We start from the raw sequence: 20,359 nt of genomic DNA on the forward strand, positions 1-20,359 counted from the left end.
AGGACTGTGTCTTGGTTCACAAGAATCAAGGCTGGCGTTGGAGTGACATCTCCACGGCCAACCAGGGAGCTTGAAGATACTCAGCTTGGCCACTCACTGGAAGCCACAATGAGAGTGGTTTCATTGCTCCAGTGGATTATGTGATTCACCCCAGGAAACTGCTAGGTTTCCCAGCCTAACAAGGAGTCAAGAAGCAGGTTTCTGACTTGCCGAGTCACTACATAGAGTCTAGAGAGACAGCAGCTGTCACAAATTATTGACGCCCCATTACACACCAAGCTGCATTTGACTGGTTCGATTACTCATCAAAAGGGCAAAGAAATGTCTGGCTGTCCTAGAATTACTTCAAGCAAAACAATGTCAGACACCGACAGAGCACAAGTGATGATAATTTTTTCAAGTGTAGCTCTCTTCTATTGTAATATAAATTCTCAATAGCGGAAAAAAAAAAATATACTTAGTATAAGATCCCACTGGGGAATAAACAAACTCAGTGGGTTCTGTGAAACCACTTCACAGAACACCACTGTTTAATAATTATCATTATCCACGGCCCAAATTCAGTGAAAAAGCCAAAGCTTGACAAGTGCTTGGGAGTGGAAGGTCACAACTGTGAAGAGATTTCAGAGGTCCCAACACATCATGTGAGGGGCTAGTAAGGGTTTGTAGATAGACCTGGTCAAGAATTTTGACTAGAAGTGGAGGGTTGTATGAAAATGTCACTGTGCAAAGGAAATTGCTTTGTGAAGAATAAGTGTTCCTTCTGACAGGAATTCTTTTGTTATCCAAGATAAAATTTGTAGTTAAAAAAATAAACAAAACACCAAATATCAGTTCAAAGTAGCTAGCAGTGGAGTAGTTAGTACATTTAACCTGGGAAACTGAGGCTCGTCTCACTGCCTGGAAAAGAAGATCATAACTAAAAGGCCACTATAAATCCTCTTTCAAGGCTCCCTTCATCTCTGATCCTGGAATAAATAATGAAATGCTTATAAGATTAAGGATTTGTAATCTGATCTATCATATTCCAGATAATTGACTTTATTATTCTGTCAGTGTCTCTGTCCCAATGAATATTTAATTTATGTACAGTGAATAGCTTTAATGGGAGCTATCACCTAGTCAATAGCCCAGCGTCAAGGCTGAAAGGGAGGGGAGGAGGAAATAGGCTAGATGCATGTTCAGGCCCCCAGTGTGGACCAGGTGGAGAGGTATTTGGAGTCAGGTCTCCCATTAGCCAAATAAGGTCCCTGTTTTCCAGAAGAAGAAGGGCTCTCACAGTCTTTCTCCCTCTTTTCACTTCACAGAAAATTGCCTCAGGCTCTGCTTTTGAGCAATTCAGAATGGGGCTAAAATGGTAACTCACAAATTTCTGTGTGTGGAAAACCAGTTTCTCCCCAGCTGCATATATCAAGGCGATGAAGCTGGACTTTATTTCTTTGGCTCCACAAAGGTGTGCACACTGACAGATCATCTGATCCGGGAGTGGATAAGTTCACTTACGTTTTCCACAATAAAGTACAACTGAGAAGACCCATCCCTTGATGAAGCTGTATGGCTGGGGGTGCACATGCATCTTTGTCACTGTCACACCGCTTGCAGGTACAAGTTGGGATAGCAGCAAGCTGAGACTATGCTAACAATATGCTTATTTGTCTCCATTAACAAAACAAACACCGAGCTGTGCACTGTCGGTATGAGAAAAATACACTTGTATTACCAAAACACCTGTTTATTTTAAACATCTCTTCAATCTCGTTTTGCAAGCTCTCTGGTGCAAGGGCTGGCTCATACCTTGCATGCATACAACAAGAGGGGCACCTATCCCAGCTCTGAGGTCTAGGTGCTACACTGATACAATTCATTTAAAAAAAAAATTGACATAAAATATAACAACATAAACTCTGAACACTTCAGAATCAAAGAAGGAAAGTAACAGTATTCTGAGAGTTCAGAGAAAATGAGAAATCTGCACCTATCACAGCCTCCTAAACTGCTTGCTAACTTGTCATACTGGGCCCAAGCTTCTATTGTTCTCCTTTTCATTACCTACAGTGTACCAGAGTTCATAGCATTTTAGAGACAGAGTTCTGTCAAAGCCTTTGACTCCCTTTTACAGTGTACCATTTCATTCTCTATTAATAAAAAAGTATACCTAGCAAAATTTCAAATGATAGGTTTAATAGCAGTCCTACCTGCTCCACCTCGTTCGCTGTGTACTGCATTGCTTCATTATGCTGCTCTTCCAACATTTCCAAGTTTAACTCCTCTAAGAATTCATTCCTTTCATCATCCAGCCACCCTTCCTCCAGCTGCAAAGAATACATTAGTACATTATATTATGTTAGCAAGGACACATGCTAAAACAGGGTAAACCCAAATGGCAATGCTTGACTAGTTCTTTTTATCCTAATGATTCTCTTCAGAAAGCCAGGCGGTAGGAGTTCGCATCTCAAAAAGAGAAGAAGAAAAAAAAAAGGATAAAAAAAAAAATGGGACTCTTAGGCCTTTTATCCTTTCTTGAAACAGTATGACTGATTTTCTCTCATAATGAAGGAGACTGCACAGCACAGACATTATTTCCTTTCAAAAGGTATGAAAGGCGCAGCGCATAATCCTGAAGCTGTCATGTTCATTACCGCCAAGAGCCCCCGCGCTGAAAGAGTGGCAATGCTACTAATAGGGCCAGGAGGCAACCGGGCTCTTTCCTCCCCAGCCTCCATCCCAGCACTGTGCCCTGCTGCCACCACCTCAACAGAAACCTTCTCTTGCGTTTCTGTCACCGTTTTCCCATTGATCTTCCAGGTAAACAAACAAACAGAGGAGGGTGACAGAGATGCGGTGACTTGAAGGGAGGTTATTTTTATTCTCGCGGTGTGCCTCGAAGCAAGGCTTATCCGTTTGTTTGTTATTTTCCCCAAGTGTAAAATAATACTTTGACATTTGGTGAAGACAATGTTGCAAAAGGACAGGAGGGGATGCTATGTTTTCTGTCAAGGGAGTGTATCCTCTCTCCGCACCCACTTTGCACCCTTCACATCTTTCTAAACTGATAAAACAGGCACCCCTGGCCTAAGACACTATTCTTACCATTTTGTTCATTGTGCACGTGCGCACACGGCACACATCCATTTGTATCTGTAATCCCTTGCCAGATGACACACTGTGTCAAAAGGAAATATTGGTCAGGGACACTACTGGCTGTAACAATGAGATTGTAGCAGAAGAAAACACTTATTGTTTTGTCACTGGTGAAGGAACTAGAGGAAGAAGGTGACAAAAAGATGCTAAAAGGTAAAAGTCTAAGCATTAGACAATTGCAGGAGTACCGACTATTCATGTGTCCAGACAGCAAGAGCAACGTAACATGGGCCAACACCTACGGTAGAAGTACCACTGCCTCAAAGGCAGGAGAGCTCTGGCCACTGATGCCAGTCAGAAAAGTTACACCAAACTAGCAAGTAGTAGTTCAAAGCAACACAAGGAGTGACTGATGCTGTGTGGTACTTCTAGTTGAATACTGGCAGGAAAACACCATTTCCTTCACAAACTCTGATGTGCTTTAGCCCATACCAATGAACTCTTTCCTCTTATAAAGAACAAAAGCCTGTCACCATTTCTCTTGGCAAAGCCAGCCTCTAACAGTTTGAGATTAGAAAGAGGCTTTTTTTCTTGAGGACGTGTAATTTTTACTTTTGTCCTCAGTCGGACTTTCAAACCATTCTCTGAAACACCTGGTCCTGGCCACAAGTTTTGTTTACTTGCCTTGTTTGCTTTTTTCCCCCCCCAAAAAGCATGAACACAGCCTTCCTCTACCATAAAGGATGCAGTTCAATTTCCCACAGTTGAGGAAATTGCAGAGATTAACAAATCTGGAGGATAAAAAAATGAATCTCACTTGGGCAAATCTGCTGCTTTGATTGTGGCAGACCCAGTACCTAACTAATGGGAATGCTTGTTATGCTACATCTTTTAGAATAAAAATAATATATAGCTTAGAACACATGTGCACTACATACACTGTGTGCATATACACACATGTGAATGCACATGCCTATGACATTTGTTTACATACTGAACAGGTTGCACACTCCTCTAGTGTTCTGTTTCAAAACTTAATTATTCATCGATATTCACTGGCCAAATAAATGGTCAGAGGAGGCTTTCTTCCCTGTTACCAAATGAATGTGCCCAGCAGTCACCCTTCAAGATTGCAAAACTGCCATTATGTTTTGTATCTAGAAACAAAAGCCTGATTAATTCTACTGTCTTTTACCAGAATCAAAGCAACACAACTAGCAGAAATCAGTTTGTGGACAGCCTGATTTATGATATCCTACAGCTTTTTCCCCAGTTTTGTATGAATATGTTCTTAAAGCATATAAATTAAACAAAAAAACCCAAACCAAAACACAGTTTTATAATCTGAAAGGAGCACCCATATGGGAAGCTATATTGGTACAGCTAAGCAATTCCTTATCTCATACTGATGTAACTTCTTCACATTTACCAGTCTAAACAAATATAGAGAATGAACTTTCCCTGGGCATGTATTTTGTAAATGAGTGGGTTTCTGTTCCCTACTAAAAACCAAAATCTTAGGGAAAAACTGTATGAATATTTTTGAAATAGGTCTTTCAAACCTTCTTCAGCTTCCAGTGAGGGCTACAATTTTGCAATATAAACTGGTGCACGGCTTTTTTTTGCTGTACTATGTCACCAGTTTTATGGGAATTGTTTAGAATCCTGAAAAACATAAAGGAAATGAATGCTGAAATTGTGAATCTTTTATAACTACTGTGTTCAAGTAGAGATTTCAAGTGGCACTGAATTACACTTACTCAATTTAATTTATACAGAGTATGCTGCTAGTGAGATTGAGAATATCAGATCAATAGCATGAGAAACAAATGGCAACATAACCAACTCTGAATTGTTGGCAGATGGAGAGAACAGTGACAATATAATGTCTTCTTGCTTTGCAATGGCCTATAAACAGAATATAGAGGGAAGTACAAACAGTACTCTTCTTCCACTCTACCTCTCCTTTAGTCTGACGATCAACCTAACATCTGCCCCCTGCAATGATACAAAAAAATTCTGGTATGGCAAGATTCTTGGCATAATTTTATTTTTAAAACCATAGAAATGTTTCTAAAAGCTTCTGAAAATGCACCTCCCAAGATATAATTTGTAATGTACAAGCAGGTTTTTGTGACCAGGGTGCTTTGAAAACAATTAGATCCAGGTTTGCTGAATGTTACTGCTGAATGGTAGTGAAAGTTCCATAATTGGTGCATAAACAAACAGTTTACATGACTGTTTATAAGTGCATAGGATGAAAAGAGCCATCACCAATGTTCAACTATAGCTTTGTGTAAGTTCAGACGAATGAGAGAGGTAAGTATGGAAAATTTATCCCCAGAACAAGTAAGAATCATCTAATGAGTAATACATAGTTTTCAAGTTCTACCTCATATTTTACTAATATCAAATTAGTGCTGTCAGCTTTATTCTTATACCTTCTTACTGTGCCTGCTGGAAAGGAATTGCTTAGTTTGGGGAAAGCAAACCCTTGTAATATCACGTTATTCTCTTTGTTGGCTAAACAGAGTCAAAGCTCTGCAATTATCTGTTTCCTCATTTTGTCAGGAACTTTGGCATTCCTATTTCTCAGCAGTTCATTACTTACAGTGACAGTGAATGTACTGTATAACCCAGGTTCTGGCTCAGAGCATCTATTTAGTCTAACCTGCATCTCTGGTCTTGCAACCAGCAACACAATTTTCTTGCATTCTTCACTGGAGAGCAATGCCACTGCCTCTTCCCGATTCTGGACATCTTGGCCATTTATCTAGAAAACAAATGAAAGTGGCACATTAGTTTCTATTTCCACAAAGCAACACACAATAAAGGGCAGATATCAGCTCATTTGTGCTGAATGTATGGACAATGAAACTCACGCAATGGGCTCATCTTCAGCCCCTCAGTGGTAAGTGCCTTCACTCAATTATGCGCTTACTGTAAGAGCTGTATCGATCGTTGAAGGATGGCGGACACCAGAGGAAGCAGTTATGTTCATAAATGTCCAACCTGCGCCCTGGTAACATACATCTAGCAACACAATTAACCAGCCCCTGACAGGTGACGTTCATCTTTCTCCGTTCAGAGTAATGGAAGTGTCACTCCGAGATAATAGTGCTGGTGGAAGCAAGACTGGTAATGCTACAGCTGAAATCAGTCACACTGTATGCTGGTAGAGAGCCAATTAGAGAGCTACAGTATTATCTCTCACCAGGCAATACTCACAGACCACTGCTTATTTCTGCTCCATTTAATCATTTCATATTTGTGTGGACAGCTTGGTATCCAGAACCACACAAAACATATGTATCCCCCTTAAAAGGGGATAATCAAAATGAAAGTGGTTCTCCAATGAGAACGTGCTTTTCTCACTACTTTTCTCCTATTCTGTCACCTCATTAAAACAGTCATGTCCATGACTACATTGTAACAAACACACTTTGCATTGTCCAAAGAGTTTTATTGTTGGAATCAAACAGATTCTTATATTCCATGTGTATTTTCTTACTTTCCATACGTAATTGGTTTTGTCCAATTCACAGCACAAAAGGTGGATTATCCTCATTGTGGCAACAAAACACCCCGCTTGGTCTATTTGAAAATGGGTGAAAACAAAAGTGGAAGACAGAAAGATCTGAATATTTGGGAGAAACAAAATCTTGATTTCAAAGCAGCAGGAACTTCTTGGTTGAAAAGTAAAGAGAAAGTTGCCTTTCTGCATGTATGTTTGGCCTGAAAGCCTTGACTCAAAAACACAGCTTTAATTCAGATCAAAGAAAACCCCAGTGTATCCTGAGTATCTAACCAGCAATGAGTAAAATGTCTGAGACCTTTCAAAGCTTACATGAGGGATAGCTGTGGTCTGTGGGAGACCAGGCAACCATTTGGTAACGCATAGCTGCCCTAACCCAAAAAGCCACATAGGTGCAGGAACAGATCTCCAGCTTGTGCAAAATACCCCCCCCAGCCACGGTAGCTGCTTTGGTGATTCCTATCAGCTGAGCATCTGCCCACCTCCTGGCCCCACACAGCCTGGAGGTACCCATCCCAGCTGCACCATCATGGGGGATGAGCCAGACTTCATCCTGCCCCATGGCATTTCACTCCTGTGAACAGCATTTGTCAGCCTGGAGGTTCACTGCTAAAGACAGCAGTTTAGGCCAGTCTCGCTGGGACTGTCCTCATAAAACCTTTCCCTTGACTTTGTAATATTTCATGTAAAATACTCAGGCTGTTCTCAAATGCTTAAGGAGACTGTGAAAGTGATGGGAGGGGTGTGAGGTTTGTGTGAATGAGAAGGGGACAGTTTCTGCCTCAAAAATGTAAGGAAATCTGCTGTAATTTTGCAAGAAATACATAAAACAGAGCTTCCTTCCCAGCCTTAACCAATGCCATCTGCCACCTGCAGAAAATGCCCCCACTCTCAAGGATCCAGCTCTCTTCCAGCGTCAGTGTAATCCCCCCATAATGGCACTGTCACCTTCTATTTCTCTAAGTTATCTCATCAATAAGAGTAGATAGAGGGTCAATGTGTTTTCAGATATGAAAGTAAACCCCACATAACTCTCTAGGTGTTAACTTTAATGATCAAACTCATAGCTGTATATCAGCACTGACATTAAAGTAATGCTCCAGTCTACAAAAGGATGGCAGAATTACCTATGATTTTCTCTTGCTCCTGGAGTCTTTACTCACAATTGAAATTATTTCATCAGGAACTGGGGAACATTTGCCTGAACTGCTGTTAGCTCTCCACTTCACTCAGAAATTTCAGAAAGCAAGGAAAGGAGCAGAATTTCCTCTCCAGAAAATGAGCCACTTTGGTAAGCCTAGACCCTGTTGTGTGAACTAGATTCCCAAAGCCGATACCAGGAGAAGAGATACAGGTACACATTTTGGCAAAGACACCTTCTGCAGAAATAAAAAGACTGGAGGGAAGGAATAGGCTGATAATGTGACAACCTGAAAGCTCCAGTGCCTAAATTAATGAAGGACAACTATGGAACTTGTTACAGAAAAGTGACTTGTCACACCAGTAACTACTTCTGAGGCTTCAGTGGAAAAAGGGCAAAATACAAGAGGAATCGACTGAGAACCAGAATTAAAATGCTACAATACAGCAAAGGTTTTCCAGCCTACTGATTTTTGGTAGCTGTTCTGTGATTTTGTCACTAAGGTAAAAAATGTACTATTCAATTCCAGCTGAAAATGGAGACCCACTGCCATTCTAGCTATTTCCCTCCCTGTACAGGTACAGTGCCCTCCTCCAGAGCCAGCATCCAGTCACTCTCACCCACAGGGGCTATGCTGTATCACACAAACCTATCTTTGGGGCAGCTCTTTACAGGAGCAGGTCAATAGAAATGATGGGGGGAAAAAGCAGCCAACATGGTGGATTAGAAAAGAACTCAGAAAAACAATGCTTTATTGGTGGAGGAAAAAATATTAACAGAAGCCTAACGAACACCCTCCTCAAGTATGTTCAAGATTATCCTTCACTAACAGCACATTTTTTGTATGAAAACTCCTACCATCTATGCTCAGCACAATTGAGTTTTACCCGAATTTATGTGATCAGTGAATGATCGGCAAGTCTCTGACACCTACATTTATGTCTGCAGGATCCCTGTTTAGAATTTGAGATAAACATAGTGGAAATTAGATTTGCTAATAAATATGGCAAAAAAAAAAAAAAGACATAGGACATAAGGGCATGAGCCAGAACGAATTTGTCATTCTCATTTTTCAGTACACACACTCTAGCTCCCAGCTATTGTGTTAAAAAACAGACAGACATGGATTTTCTCATCGATCACAGTAACAAAGAGAACTACCTTCCCTCATTAACAGTCCACAGAGAAGATGGCACTGCGCGCCTGTCTTAAGAAAGAGTTTAAGGAAGAGTCTGTTGTCACATACTTGCAAAATGCGATCTCCTTCACGGATCCGGCCATCTCTGGCAGCAATGCTGTTTGGATCAACCTGCACAGGACAATATCCAGTAACTGAACACGGAAAGATTTTTACCAGAAATGACAACAGCTGCACAATTGCATAATTTGAAAAAGCACCATTTTTATATTGCACAGAGCCAATCTGAAGTTTCCTTTAGAAGCATATGAACTCAACAGTTGTTTAAATAATTGTATAAACTTGTTTCAGACAAAAGCCTAAAGACAGAAAACATTGGGAGCATATGATTTTCAGATGAATACTTTCCTATGCCACTGTCAGGCTTTAACCTTTAGCTGCCAGAGCACTAAGAATTAATGTCAGAGTCGCTCTTCTTGGGAAGTTCACTCTGGACTGAGGTGCTTCTGCAGCAGTTGATACCTCTATAAAAATGGGTCTGTCTTTGGGGAAAAAAGCAGGTTTATTTTTCTTTCCTGGAAACATTTACTATTAAATTATTATCTTGGTTATCAATCGGTTATTTCCTCTGGAATTTTGCAGCTCACAAGGAAACAGCAAAAAACCCCAAAGGACCTATATTGTATAGATCACTCACAGGTACTGTGTATCGTTCCTGGTCTGAGTCAGTTAATTTTAAGTTAGTTTAATCTAAATAGATGTTTAGGGTTCCATTAACAGTTTATCAAAGTCACTACAGCTCATCCCTGAGCAATGACCTACTGTTCATTGCAGGGCAAGTCGATCTATCACCTTTCACTTGATGGTTATCTTAAATCATTTATTTTGCCTCATCATGCCATAAGCTATTTTTTTCAAACCAAACACCCGAGTTAAGCATTTGGTTTGCAGGTTACATTCTACGGCTGTTAAATATTATTTTCTTATTGTGCATTGTCATAGAGGAAAAAAAAAAAAGATTCTGAAGTGCTTAATCAAGTGCAAAAGACATTACATTCACTTTAAAAGGTCTGAGAAATTTCTACCACATAGGAAAACCAGCACATTTCACATATAATCCTGGAGTGTAGTAAGAGATTCCCGCACTTCCTTTGTCCTCACAAGGTCAATCAGGCTTTAACAGCAGCACTTATACAACTGGTGGAAGACTTATTTTTGGGTAGTTTTATATTAATTCCTCATTCTTCTTCCAAGGCTATGCTTTCCAGCTTCTTTAATATTGCTGCTGGCCTGCAAATGTACAATCTTGCCTTCATCCCCGTTCACAGATATGTAGACGAATTCTCTCTACCAACCACCTCTGTCCCTGAGATTCACTCAGAATTTAGAATTACAGATTCATAGAATATCTCAATTTGGGAGGGACCCATAACGAACATTGAGTCCAACTCTCCTCCTTGCAGGACTACTGAAAATTAAACCATATGACTAAGAGCGTCACCCAGACGCTCCTTGAACTCTGACAGCGTTGGTGCCATGACCACTTCCCTGGGGAGCCTGTTCCAGGGATCAACGACACTCTCAGTGAAGAATCTTTTCCTAATGTCTAAATTTGGTTCAACATGTCACAAAAGCAACAGATTGGGAACACAGTTCATCCAGGACAATTACCAGAGAGCTTGGACTCATGAGAGTTCTGCTTTATCCAGAAAAACAACCCTCTTTGAATGGCTAAGACTCAAAGGGACCTAGTGTTCCTGGAATTCTTGTGGACTGACCATGGGAAACACTAACACCGTGTGATATGTGCTGGATGCCAGGTCTTCATGGTAAAGCCAATGAAAACCTGAGGGTTTATCCCGTCCCAGTATCCAGCATTCTATTCTTTGTTTGGCACAAAAAAAATTACTAGTCTTTCTGACATACTCCTCCCACAAGCTACTCTCTCTACCCACCTGTGGTAAGTCTGTGTGTACCACAACTACAACAAAAGCACAAAAAAAAAAAAAAAAGATTATTCACTGTTACAACTAGAGAGGCCATGGCAGGGGAAGAATGCAAGCAGGGTGTGGAGAAGGTGTTTTTCTCCTCAAAAACTCTGCCCGATTTCCATCACAAGGGCAGATTTCTTTCAAAATTCAGACCATGCTCAGACTGCTTCGTAATTCCCTAACTATGATGTAGTTAAAAGCATTCACATTAAAGAAGCTCACTGGTAACAATTACACTACTTGGGCAACATAATTTAAATCGATAACCCAAATGAATTCAAAGTGAGATGTGCTGGCTGATGGCCGACACTTCTGCATTCTGGTCTCAGAGCACTTGCTCTTACATTCCCTGGCACATTCAGCCCTCTGCCACAAGCATCTCCCATGCTCCTCCCCATTGCCACGTCCTTACCTCGCTGACATAGATCCCTGTGTCCTCCTCATCATCAGTTCTGTAACAGACAGTCAGCCCCAGCTTCTCCTGGCTGCTAATGCGGCACAGCTCCACCTCCTACAAGAAAACACACATGGTGGCTTTTGCCAAGGGTGGAAAAAATCGTGTAGCACAAGGGAGCACCAAGCTGCTGCCATACTCCTACTATAGGTGTAGTGGTTTGAGCCTGGTCGGCAGCTAAACACCCCGCAGCCGCTCACCCACCCTCCCCCCACTGGGGAATGGGGAGGGAATCAGAGGGGCAAAGGGAGACTCGCGGGTTGAGAGAAAAACAGTTTAATAACAGTGACAGAATAATACACTGACAGCAGCACCAATGGGTAATGTACAACACAGCTGCTCACCGACCAACACCCACCTGCTCCAGGCCAGCGATCCCAAACACACAGGCCCCACAGCCACACTCCCAGAAGTGAGGCCCCTCCCAGCCCTCTCCTGCCTTTATATAGTGAGCACAATGTCACGTGACATGGACTATCGGCCAATCGGGGCCCAGCCCTCCAGCTGTGCTCCCCCCGCCCCCGCACACAGGTGAGGGCACTGGGACCTGGGGAGCCCCTGGGGTCTCAGGGGGCTGCAGCTCCTCCCGCTGCCAGACCAACGGGAACTCTAGTCCAGCCCTAACCAGGACAGTATGACATACTCATACTGTATGACTTGAGCCACAATATTTTGTGTGCATCTTTAAGAGGGAAAATGTTCTGTGAATAAAGAAGGAAATCCCAGTACATTGCAGGTTCAAGGTATATAGCAACAGTTCAGTAAGACATGACAAACTTTGATAAATATAGCTGTGCATTGATTTTGCATTTTTTTTTTGCTTTTGGATAATAGAAGCTGACTTACAGTATATTACATAGTCATTTTAGTCCTATCACATCAACTATTGATTTATAGGATATAAGACAGACTGGCCACTCATCAATCAATCCATCACAGAAGTGCCACTCCCTTCTAGCAGCAATCCAAGCCATAAAGCAAACACACCACCTTCCATTAATAGCATAATTCCTCCCCTGGCCAGTTTAGTGGCATAGCTACATTGCAGAAGCTGTTAGGTAACAGAAGGATACTTCAAAGAATCTCCTGCGGAGCTGAACAGCCGTGGCATCCTCCTCAATTGTGAGATGATGCAGAAAACATATTTTTAGTGCCAGATGTCCCAGCAGTGGCATCTCATGAAAAGTGCAAGTTTTAGGGCAGATGGCACAGTGATAACTACTACATACACTCATCTGAGTTAAGCATCTTTAGGGTTTCACAGGGGAATCATTCACAAAACCTCAAAGCTGCACTTGGTTTGAACACTGTGAAACAAATAATTTTAATAAAGCACAATGAATCCGCTACCACAGAGTATTAGCTTGGCTGCAAATGGGAAACTTTACTTGATATATATGTATTTAAAGGGAGTCTGCAGGTGACATTTGGAGCTTAACAGTTTCTGCTTCTCATAGCTGTGCAAAAAAAAAAGAAGAGATACAAACCCACGTTTCAGTTCTCAGCCTGTGATACAGAGCTTGTTCCTCCCCACCCCCAGAGATGTCATGCAGATTAATCCATAAACAGGTACGGGGTGAACAGCAGTGAGGACTCCCCACTGAGTCTGAGTGAGTTGTGGGGACCAGGTGTCGCAATACCACAACTTGCAGAAAAATCTGCAGTTCACACACATGGGTTAGCCGATGAACCCCATGCCATTTTCATTTCAGCCAAACATCTTTCATGAAGTGCACTGCTATGGCTCGCTCCCCTGCTCCCTCACCTATATACACATCTACACGGGTTCAGTACCTGCATAAAACCTATAAACTTCTCCCTAGACTGTCTTAATGAAAACTAAGAAAATGTAGAAAATATCATGAAGCCTGTAGTATTCTTTAGTTTTTCTTAAGTATGGCAGGAGTTTTAAATAGGGTGGTAAGAAGTGGAATTGGTCACCAGTACACGTTATACATCAGGTTTGAATGAAGAAACACGGGCCATGTTTTATTAGAGAAGAGAATTGCAGTGACCTGATTTTGGCATTGGGAGCAGAAGTATGTGTACTGGAGGGAGGCTTATTCAAAACCCATAATAATTGATGCCTCCAGAGGGAAAGAACACTTGACTAGAACTGTAATATTAGGGAGAAATTACAGTAACAAAACGGCTTCAATTACAGCAACAAGGTATACTTTTAAGGAATAAAGAAGCTTGTGGACCCTTGGAGGCCTATAAGAAAACCTAAATACACCACAAAGGACTGAGACTGGGACCTTTAAATCAAGGCAAATGAGGAGCTGTGCACAAGCTGAAATCCATTGACTTTCATTGTCCTGCTTGCACAACCTCCTGTCTCCCTATGTTGAGTCTGGACAGGGCCCCAAGGACTGTTCTGAACATAATTTCTTTGGTCGGGAATGACCTTGAAGTTCTTGTGGATAATTTGTCTCAAAATGTTACCACAAAGCTGTACAAATGTTTCAGGCTGCAAACAAACAGAATCCTTTCAGTGCCGCGAATGAGCAGAATAATTTAACCATTTAGAGCATGAAAGAGCAAAGGAAAATGAGGATGACCCTAGAGGCTCCATCCTGGGAGTCCAAGAGGTTTTCTAAAACTGTCTCTGGGAATCAGCTGATGACAAGTATCAGTGACTAATGCTTTCTGGCTCAGAAGCACCAGACCTGGCTGTGCATTGAGTTGCCTCAGCTTTCGTTTCTCTGCCCAGTAACAGAGTTTAGAGCTGAGATCTGTTCTTTGTATTCTTGGGTCTACCTCTTTCCTACATGACTGTATGGGGCTTAGCCTGATGACTGCGCATGGCTGTGGCCACTTAGAAACTGTAGATACCTATGGCTGAGATATGGTACTTAGTGTTAAAGGCCCAATAAACATTTTATGTTTTTCAGTCTAGACTGAAGTACATACTCAAGTAATATTTCATTCAGCATGAGGGAGAAGTTGGATGAAGTTTCTTGCTTTGCATTGGAAGTCATTCCAGATAACTATCTTTTTCCCACTGCACATCTGAAATACTAACCTCATGGCATCTTCTTTTTGACAGCAAACACAATACATCCTGGTCACATTCAAACAAATCAAGGTTGACAAAACATCTTTGGAAAATTTAAAAATAAATTTTGTAAAATATTAAATCATCTTTCAGAGTAAAAGCCCACAAATTTGATCTTTATATAATAAGCACATCTGAAACAACTTCAACAGAAGAACATCAACTGAGACACTAGAGAACCTGGACCAATATAGTCAAATGCATTTGACATTGCATTTTGTGACAGATGCTTTTTAGTGTTTGTTTTTTTTTTTTCCCAACTGGTCTTTAACAGAAGAAACAATAAGTTTGGCAGCAGTAATGAATTTCTAAGAATGTAATTTCCTTCTCAGATACATGCACACATACACACATACAGTTGCTTTATTTTTGGGTTTTGTGTGTATGCTTGTATGGACTGAACTGACAGTCTTCAAAATTCAGCATTTTAAAAATCTGTGAGAAACAATACTTGGAGATTCATGAAGTGCGCCGACAGGCAGATGGCTGAAGGAGAGGGACTGAGGAGAGAGCTCAGGAGATGACAGCCTCCCCCCCTCTTTTGGGCACTCTGGGGGCAGCTGCCTCTCAACACGAAGAGTATTCTGCTGCCAAGTGACAGAATTCAGTGCCAAATTGCTAAATCTTTGACTTGCTGCTTATTTTCTCTGTATAGGCAGAACAACAGTTCAGTGCATTGTCATAGTGCAGACAATTCTTGTAACCAAAAAAATTATGGCAAAACAAGCTAAAAATAGACATGGAAATTAGAATAAGGACTATCCTCCCTTGAAAGACTGGGATGCAAATTTTCAAAGTAGCTCATTTCTTCAGACATAGAAAAGACAGAAAAGAGGTGCAGGTCATGCTCCTGAAGGACTGAAAAATGGTTATAATGGTCATCCTCTAAAGTGATAGAGTAGTGGCTGTAGCCTCTGGCTCCCAGTTAAAGGCCATCATTCACTTCAGTGATGGAAAACCAGTTTACAGGCTGTCAGCCTCAGGAGACATAAGACCAAACAAGGAGCTGTCACCTCTTTGGGGAGGGAAGGCTAGGTTAATACTGTCATTTCTCTCAAGTGGTAGAGAAGTAAATTATAAATGTCATCAACTGGGCTGTTGGCGTTCTAGAATTGCTGAAAAGAAGTTAAGGGCTATTAAAGGAGACCTTGTAAAAGTTTGCATCAGTTTGCGGTTATAGGGGGTCTTTCTACTAAAAGCTAGATTACAAAAAGTAAAGCTGATGGTTTGTTAGAAAACAGATTACGAACCCTTCAGTGACCACTCTTAAACAGCTTTTCAGGGGCAAAAAGAGCTTTCAACTCTTCACATTTTCCCTCCACACACTGGAAAACAGATTATAGCCTAAGAGCGAAATTGGTAAAGTTTCCTCTTGCTGTACCCAGAAGATGTTGATGAGTTACTCATCTGATGACCCTGCACTGGAATAAGTGCACACATGGAAAGCTTACTCTGCCCCATTTTTCTTTGCTGACCACTCTGCCAGTGGTCTCTACTGAGCCATGCACACCTTTAAATCCTTTGCCCAATTTTTGTCAGGATTAGCTACTCCCTGTTCAACACTGTTCAACCCGTTTATAGTGTGGTTATGCTCTGTCCCTGTCTCATCACTGCCTGTCAGCCTCCCTCACCTCCATTTGAACCATCCCACCCTGGCACTCCTCTCCACCAACACAATCTTTCTGTCCTCATCTTCAAAGCCCTTCTCAGTTTACTCTTTCCTTAGGAAACCCTTCACCCATATTCACAGACAGCAGCCTCACTCACACTTTTCTCCCATTTTACCCCCAAACATTTCCATTCTCAGTAAGTGCTCACATCCACACAGCCCTTGCAGCACCTTCCTTATAACCCATCCTGTTATCTGACCAATAGAAATCTGTAAAGAAATTGCTGCCCGGTAAGCAGGAAGTCCCATCTACTAAAGTGACTGCTTCACTATGTATGAACCGTGCATGCAGCTGTGCACTACTGAAATAACCTATTATTACTGTCACTTTGTTCTCCTTCCTCTCTCTCATCCGCCAGTCCTTTGTTTGTCTTGCCTTCTCACACTTCTGTGTGATGAGAAGAAATTTTTGTACAGGTAGGAAATAAGGCAACCAAGAAATTAGAGCTCAATACAAATACAGCAAGCTGCCCTGTTCCCAAGGTAGGAGACTCTCAAAGCCCATTCAGGAACTTGCAGTGTTTGGAGGCAACTGGTTGGATTTGAAACTCAGAATGAACTTAGATCTGATGTGTTCCTTTCCCAGGAACTGGTGGGGAATAAGTGGGTTCAGGGAATCCCTGTGATAATAATATTTTTGTTGAATTTTACCTACTACATTCACAGAATTAGTGAAGACACTGATTGGTATCTTTCCACAGAACCGTAACTCTTGGGCATCTCTAGTGTAATGGAGATTTAAGGAGAAAAACAGTGTCCCAGCTCTATCAGATTTGGAGTCCAGTTGCTGGACACTGTAACATGGTGTCACCTCATTCTATGTCAATTTTTCATTTTGGTTCTATCATGACTGGCTGTGAAATGCAATAAGACCAGTTAACTTTATGTACTGTAGACCAGTATAACTAACAAAAGTTAATCAATTATTCAACATTATTCTGTAGTATGACAAAGGTAAACTCTACACTTGGCTACCTCATGGCCAAACTTGATGTCCTAGGACTGCGAGTCTCCTGAGACTATGATGACAAGGAAACTTGTTGATACCCTTTGCAAATTATTTGTGTACAGAAACACACTGACCCATCTCCAGAATGGAAACCTTTAATAAGGAAACCTTAAAAAAAGTTTACCATTGCAAATGACAGAGGATGAACTTATTGATAAAAGTAACTGTTTGCAAGATCAAGAAACGTAAATCTTCAGAAAAATCACTGAATGCATTTTAGATTACTGTGCATATGTTTGAGATTCTTCCTTGGATGATGCTCTATACTGAGGAAGGGAAATTTCCCTATCTTCTCAAATTCATCATAATTTTGAAAAAAAAAATAGTAAGATATTGCCTCATAAGAAAATTTTTTATCAGATTTCGGTAAGTTTTCTGCCTTTAAGTTCATATTCCCTCTTCAATTGTAACTGCTTTGGTGCAGTCACATCATAGAACTTTTTGTGACTTGTTTTCCTTATCTATAAGCAGAAAACAATGCAAACACCACCAGAGTATCAGGACATAAAAGAATAAATGATTGCAGAGTGTTTGAAAGGCACTGTAGAAATATTATAAATGCTTCCCCGTCTGCCTTTATAGCAATTGTTGCACAACACTAAAAGGACCAAGAAAGACTATCTAAATCGTAATAGCTATTGAGTTCCCTTCACCCGTACAGTATATCAGAGTAATAGGTCCCATGAACTCTGGTAACACCATTAGAAGGGATAGCATGGAATCAAAACACAACAGTATTTTTCCTAAATGGACAGTGTGTGATCATTTCAGTTAACATTTAAGTCCTCATTACAATGTCAAAATCATCTCACCATTGAGACACAGTCAAATATCAAATTAATTTTAATTAGTGTTACTCTCCTGTGTAACAGAACCTGTGATTTATAGTTCAGGGTTTGTATTTTTGTGACATGGTAAGATAGAGGATCCTAAACATGTTCTGTTTATGATACAATCAACTATTTAATTTCTTGGCATTAACTAGAATCTACCTTGTCCCATTTAACTCCATTATCTTTAGAGGAAAAGAATGTCAGCTTTTCATGCTGCTTATACATCAGTATAGTCTAGCCTGTAAAACCAAAACATTGTGTTTTCTTCCCTCTCACCTTCTAACAACTCTCCTGTATGGGGAAAAAAAAAAAAAAAAAAGACAGAAAGGAGAAGGGAAGTTTTGTTATTTGTAAATACAAAATTGCCAGGTTTTACATTAGGAGCCAACTCACCAGCACACATATAGCTTTTAGAAAAGGAAGTAGCCACAGTATACAGGAGAAGGATTCCTACTTACCAGAAGAAAGATAAAAAGCTGCCAGTCTGGAAAAGTCCTTGTGTGGTGAAACAATGTAATTCAGATATGCTTTATCTTCATCCCCCAGTGTATGAAAGAGCTATATCTTGGCTCAAGTCCCTAAGGTGGCTGACAAATTCCATCTACAAAGCGCACAGTAATGTAATGTGTTCTAAGGCAAAAGAATTCAAAGATAAGATGTCTATGGAGGTCTGTCTCTCTGGGTTCAGCAATTTTTCTATATTATAGGATGATTATTAGTACCTCTTAGATCAAAACCAGATTATGAATTGTTACTAGTTGCTATTATTGCAACATCAAGGAAAAAAAATACAAATAATAAAATGTTATCTTCATAGCCACCCAGAACACTGCAATTATCACCAATTAGTGAATTACTGCCCATCACTAAATAAGTGGCCACATGTGAGCTGAAACACCTCTATGTTCTACCCCCTTACAGATCATTATCAGGCAGAGTTTAAAACTCTTTATACAATTTTATATGAGTTTGAAACTCTTTATACAATCATATCTGAGATGACCTAAGACTTTCCAAATGCTAATACATCATGGTTTAGCTGATAGGTTTTATGATTACGTCCTTGCTTTCCTCAGTTTCCTTCACAGGCACTTATAAAGCAGTGTCTTTGTGCCAGGCTAGTTATTTTATGTTGTAGCCTTGACTGAACTTTTGGAAGACATCAGGACCTACTGAATGCAACGAGTGATCCCAGTATCTGATGAACCAACATGGAGAAGTACAGTATTTACCATAAATTTTAAGAAAAAGAGAAAACCAAAATAAGAAAGGAATAGTTACTTTTATCTTTGCTTTTCCTTTTTACCTGTAGTAATAGCTGAGAAGCTGTTTTAATGTTCATCTCACTGATGATATAATTGACAGAATGATTAACTGAATGAATGAAGCACAAAAGACTGAGAACGGAGTACTTGCAGAATATCTCAATAAAGAATTAACTGAGAAAGTACATTAAAGCCTGACTTATTTTAATAAACTGGTTATACTGGAAAAAAAAATCCTCATCCATCTGAGCTAATGTCACTTCTGAAGCATCAAACAGAAGTGCACAAGGACTACAGGGACTATACACATCTTAAAATTAAGACTCAATCTTCAGTATAGTCCTGTGTCTGCATGTCTATAGGTGAGATCAACCTCCAGTTTATTTGCATAGCTGAATTTTGTCTGCTCTTCACACTTTCTGTCAGGGTTACTATAAGAAGTTTGTCCTGCAAACTCAGATCAATTTTATCAGCTTCCTAATATGGGTTTCTGCAAGCTATGGAAACAAAGCAAAGCTTGCTCTCAACCTCATAACTGTGTTTAGTAATCCCAACTCTGCAGTTCTTATCTCATCACTGGGCGTGGTGTAAGCACCTGGATCATTATCAGGCAGAGCTCCAAACAGCCACGAATCCTGGCAGCATCTCACTAATCATATTCACTTTCTTGGTCTCCTTCTTCACATGACTGGAAGGATATACCTTTTCCAAGCTGTCAAATCATCAGTCATTTACATTGCTACTTTCTATAATATTTAATCTTCATAATGCCACGCACTTGTCATCACTGGCAAATAATTTTGTTCGTGAAATAAAAATAAATAATACAAACAGAATCAGAGCTACCCATTCACTCTTTTTACCGGAACAGTTCAATCTGATGAAGTCCTAGGAGGGTAGAGAGCTAACAGTGGAGCTACTATAAAGAAAAATTAATCTCAAATTCAGAAGTGATGAGAATGGTATTACACGTTATGTAAAAGAATATGTTGCAAATGAGTGTGGGTATAAAACAGAGGACATAACAGCCTGGGTTTGCAAGAAAAAAGCATGGCCACAGAATAAATGGTGTTCTTCAGACTTCCTTTTAAAACACCATTTATTTCACCTCTGAATTTGTACCATGCAGTAGGAGTTGTGACTGTTACATACAAATGATGCGGGTATGTACAATGGGTAAGACTA

At 40.5% G+C, this 20,359-nt stretch overlaps 1 protein-coding gene across 2 annotated transcripts in view; it reads right to left on the reverse strand.

Annotated features, from left to right (window-relative positions):
• Positions 1-20,359, reverse strand: part of PDZRN4 (PDZ domain containing ring finger 4) — a 255,411-nt gene that overhangs the window by 6,758 nt on the left and 228,294 nt on the right. For both annotated transcript variants that reach the window (XM_042793387.1, XM_042793388.1), the window contains 4 exons: positions 11,299-11,397; positions 9,004-9,066; positions 5,753-5,854; positions 2,196-2,312 (listed from right to left, as the gene is read on the reverse strand). In XM_042793387.1, the coding sequence (XP_042649321.1) occupies positions 2,196-2,312; positions 5,753-5,854; positions 9,004-9,066; positions 11,299-11,397 (381 nt within the window). The remainder of the gene's footprint in view (positions 1-2,195; positions 2,313-5,752; positions 5,855-9,003; positions 9,067-11,298; positions 11,398-20,359) is intronic.

This window comes from Tyto alba, unplaced genomic scaffold, assembly GCF_018691265.1.
Source record: "Tyto alba isolate M040663 unplaced genomic scaffold, T.alba_DEE_v4.0 Super-Scaffold_2, whole genome shotgun sequence".
Lineage (NCBI taxonomy): Eukaryota > Metazoa > Chordata > Aves > Strigiformes > Tytonidae > Tyto > Tyto alba.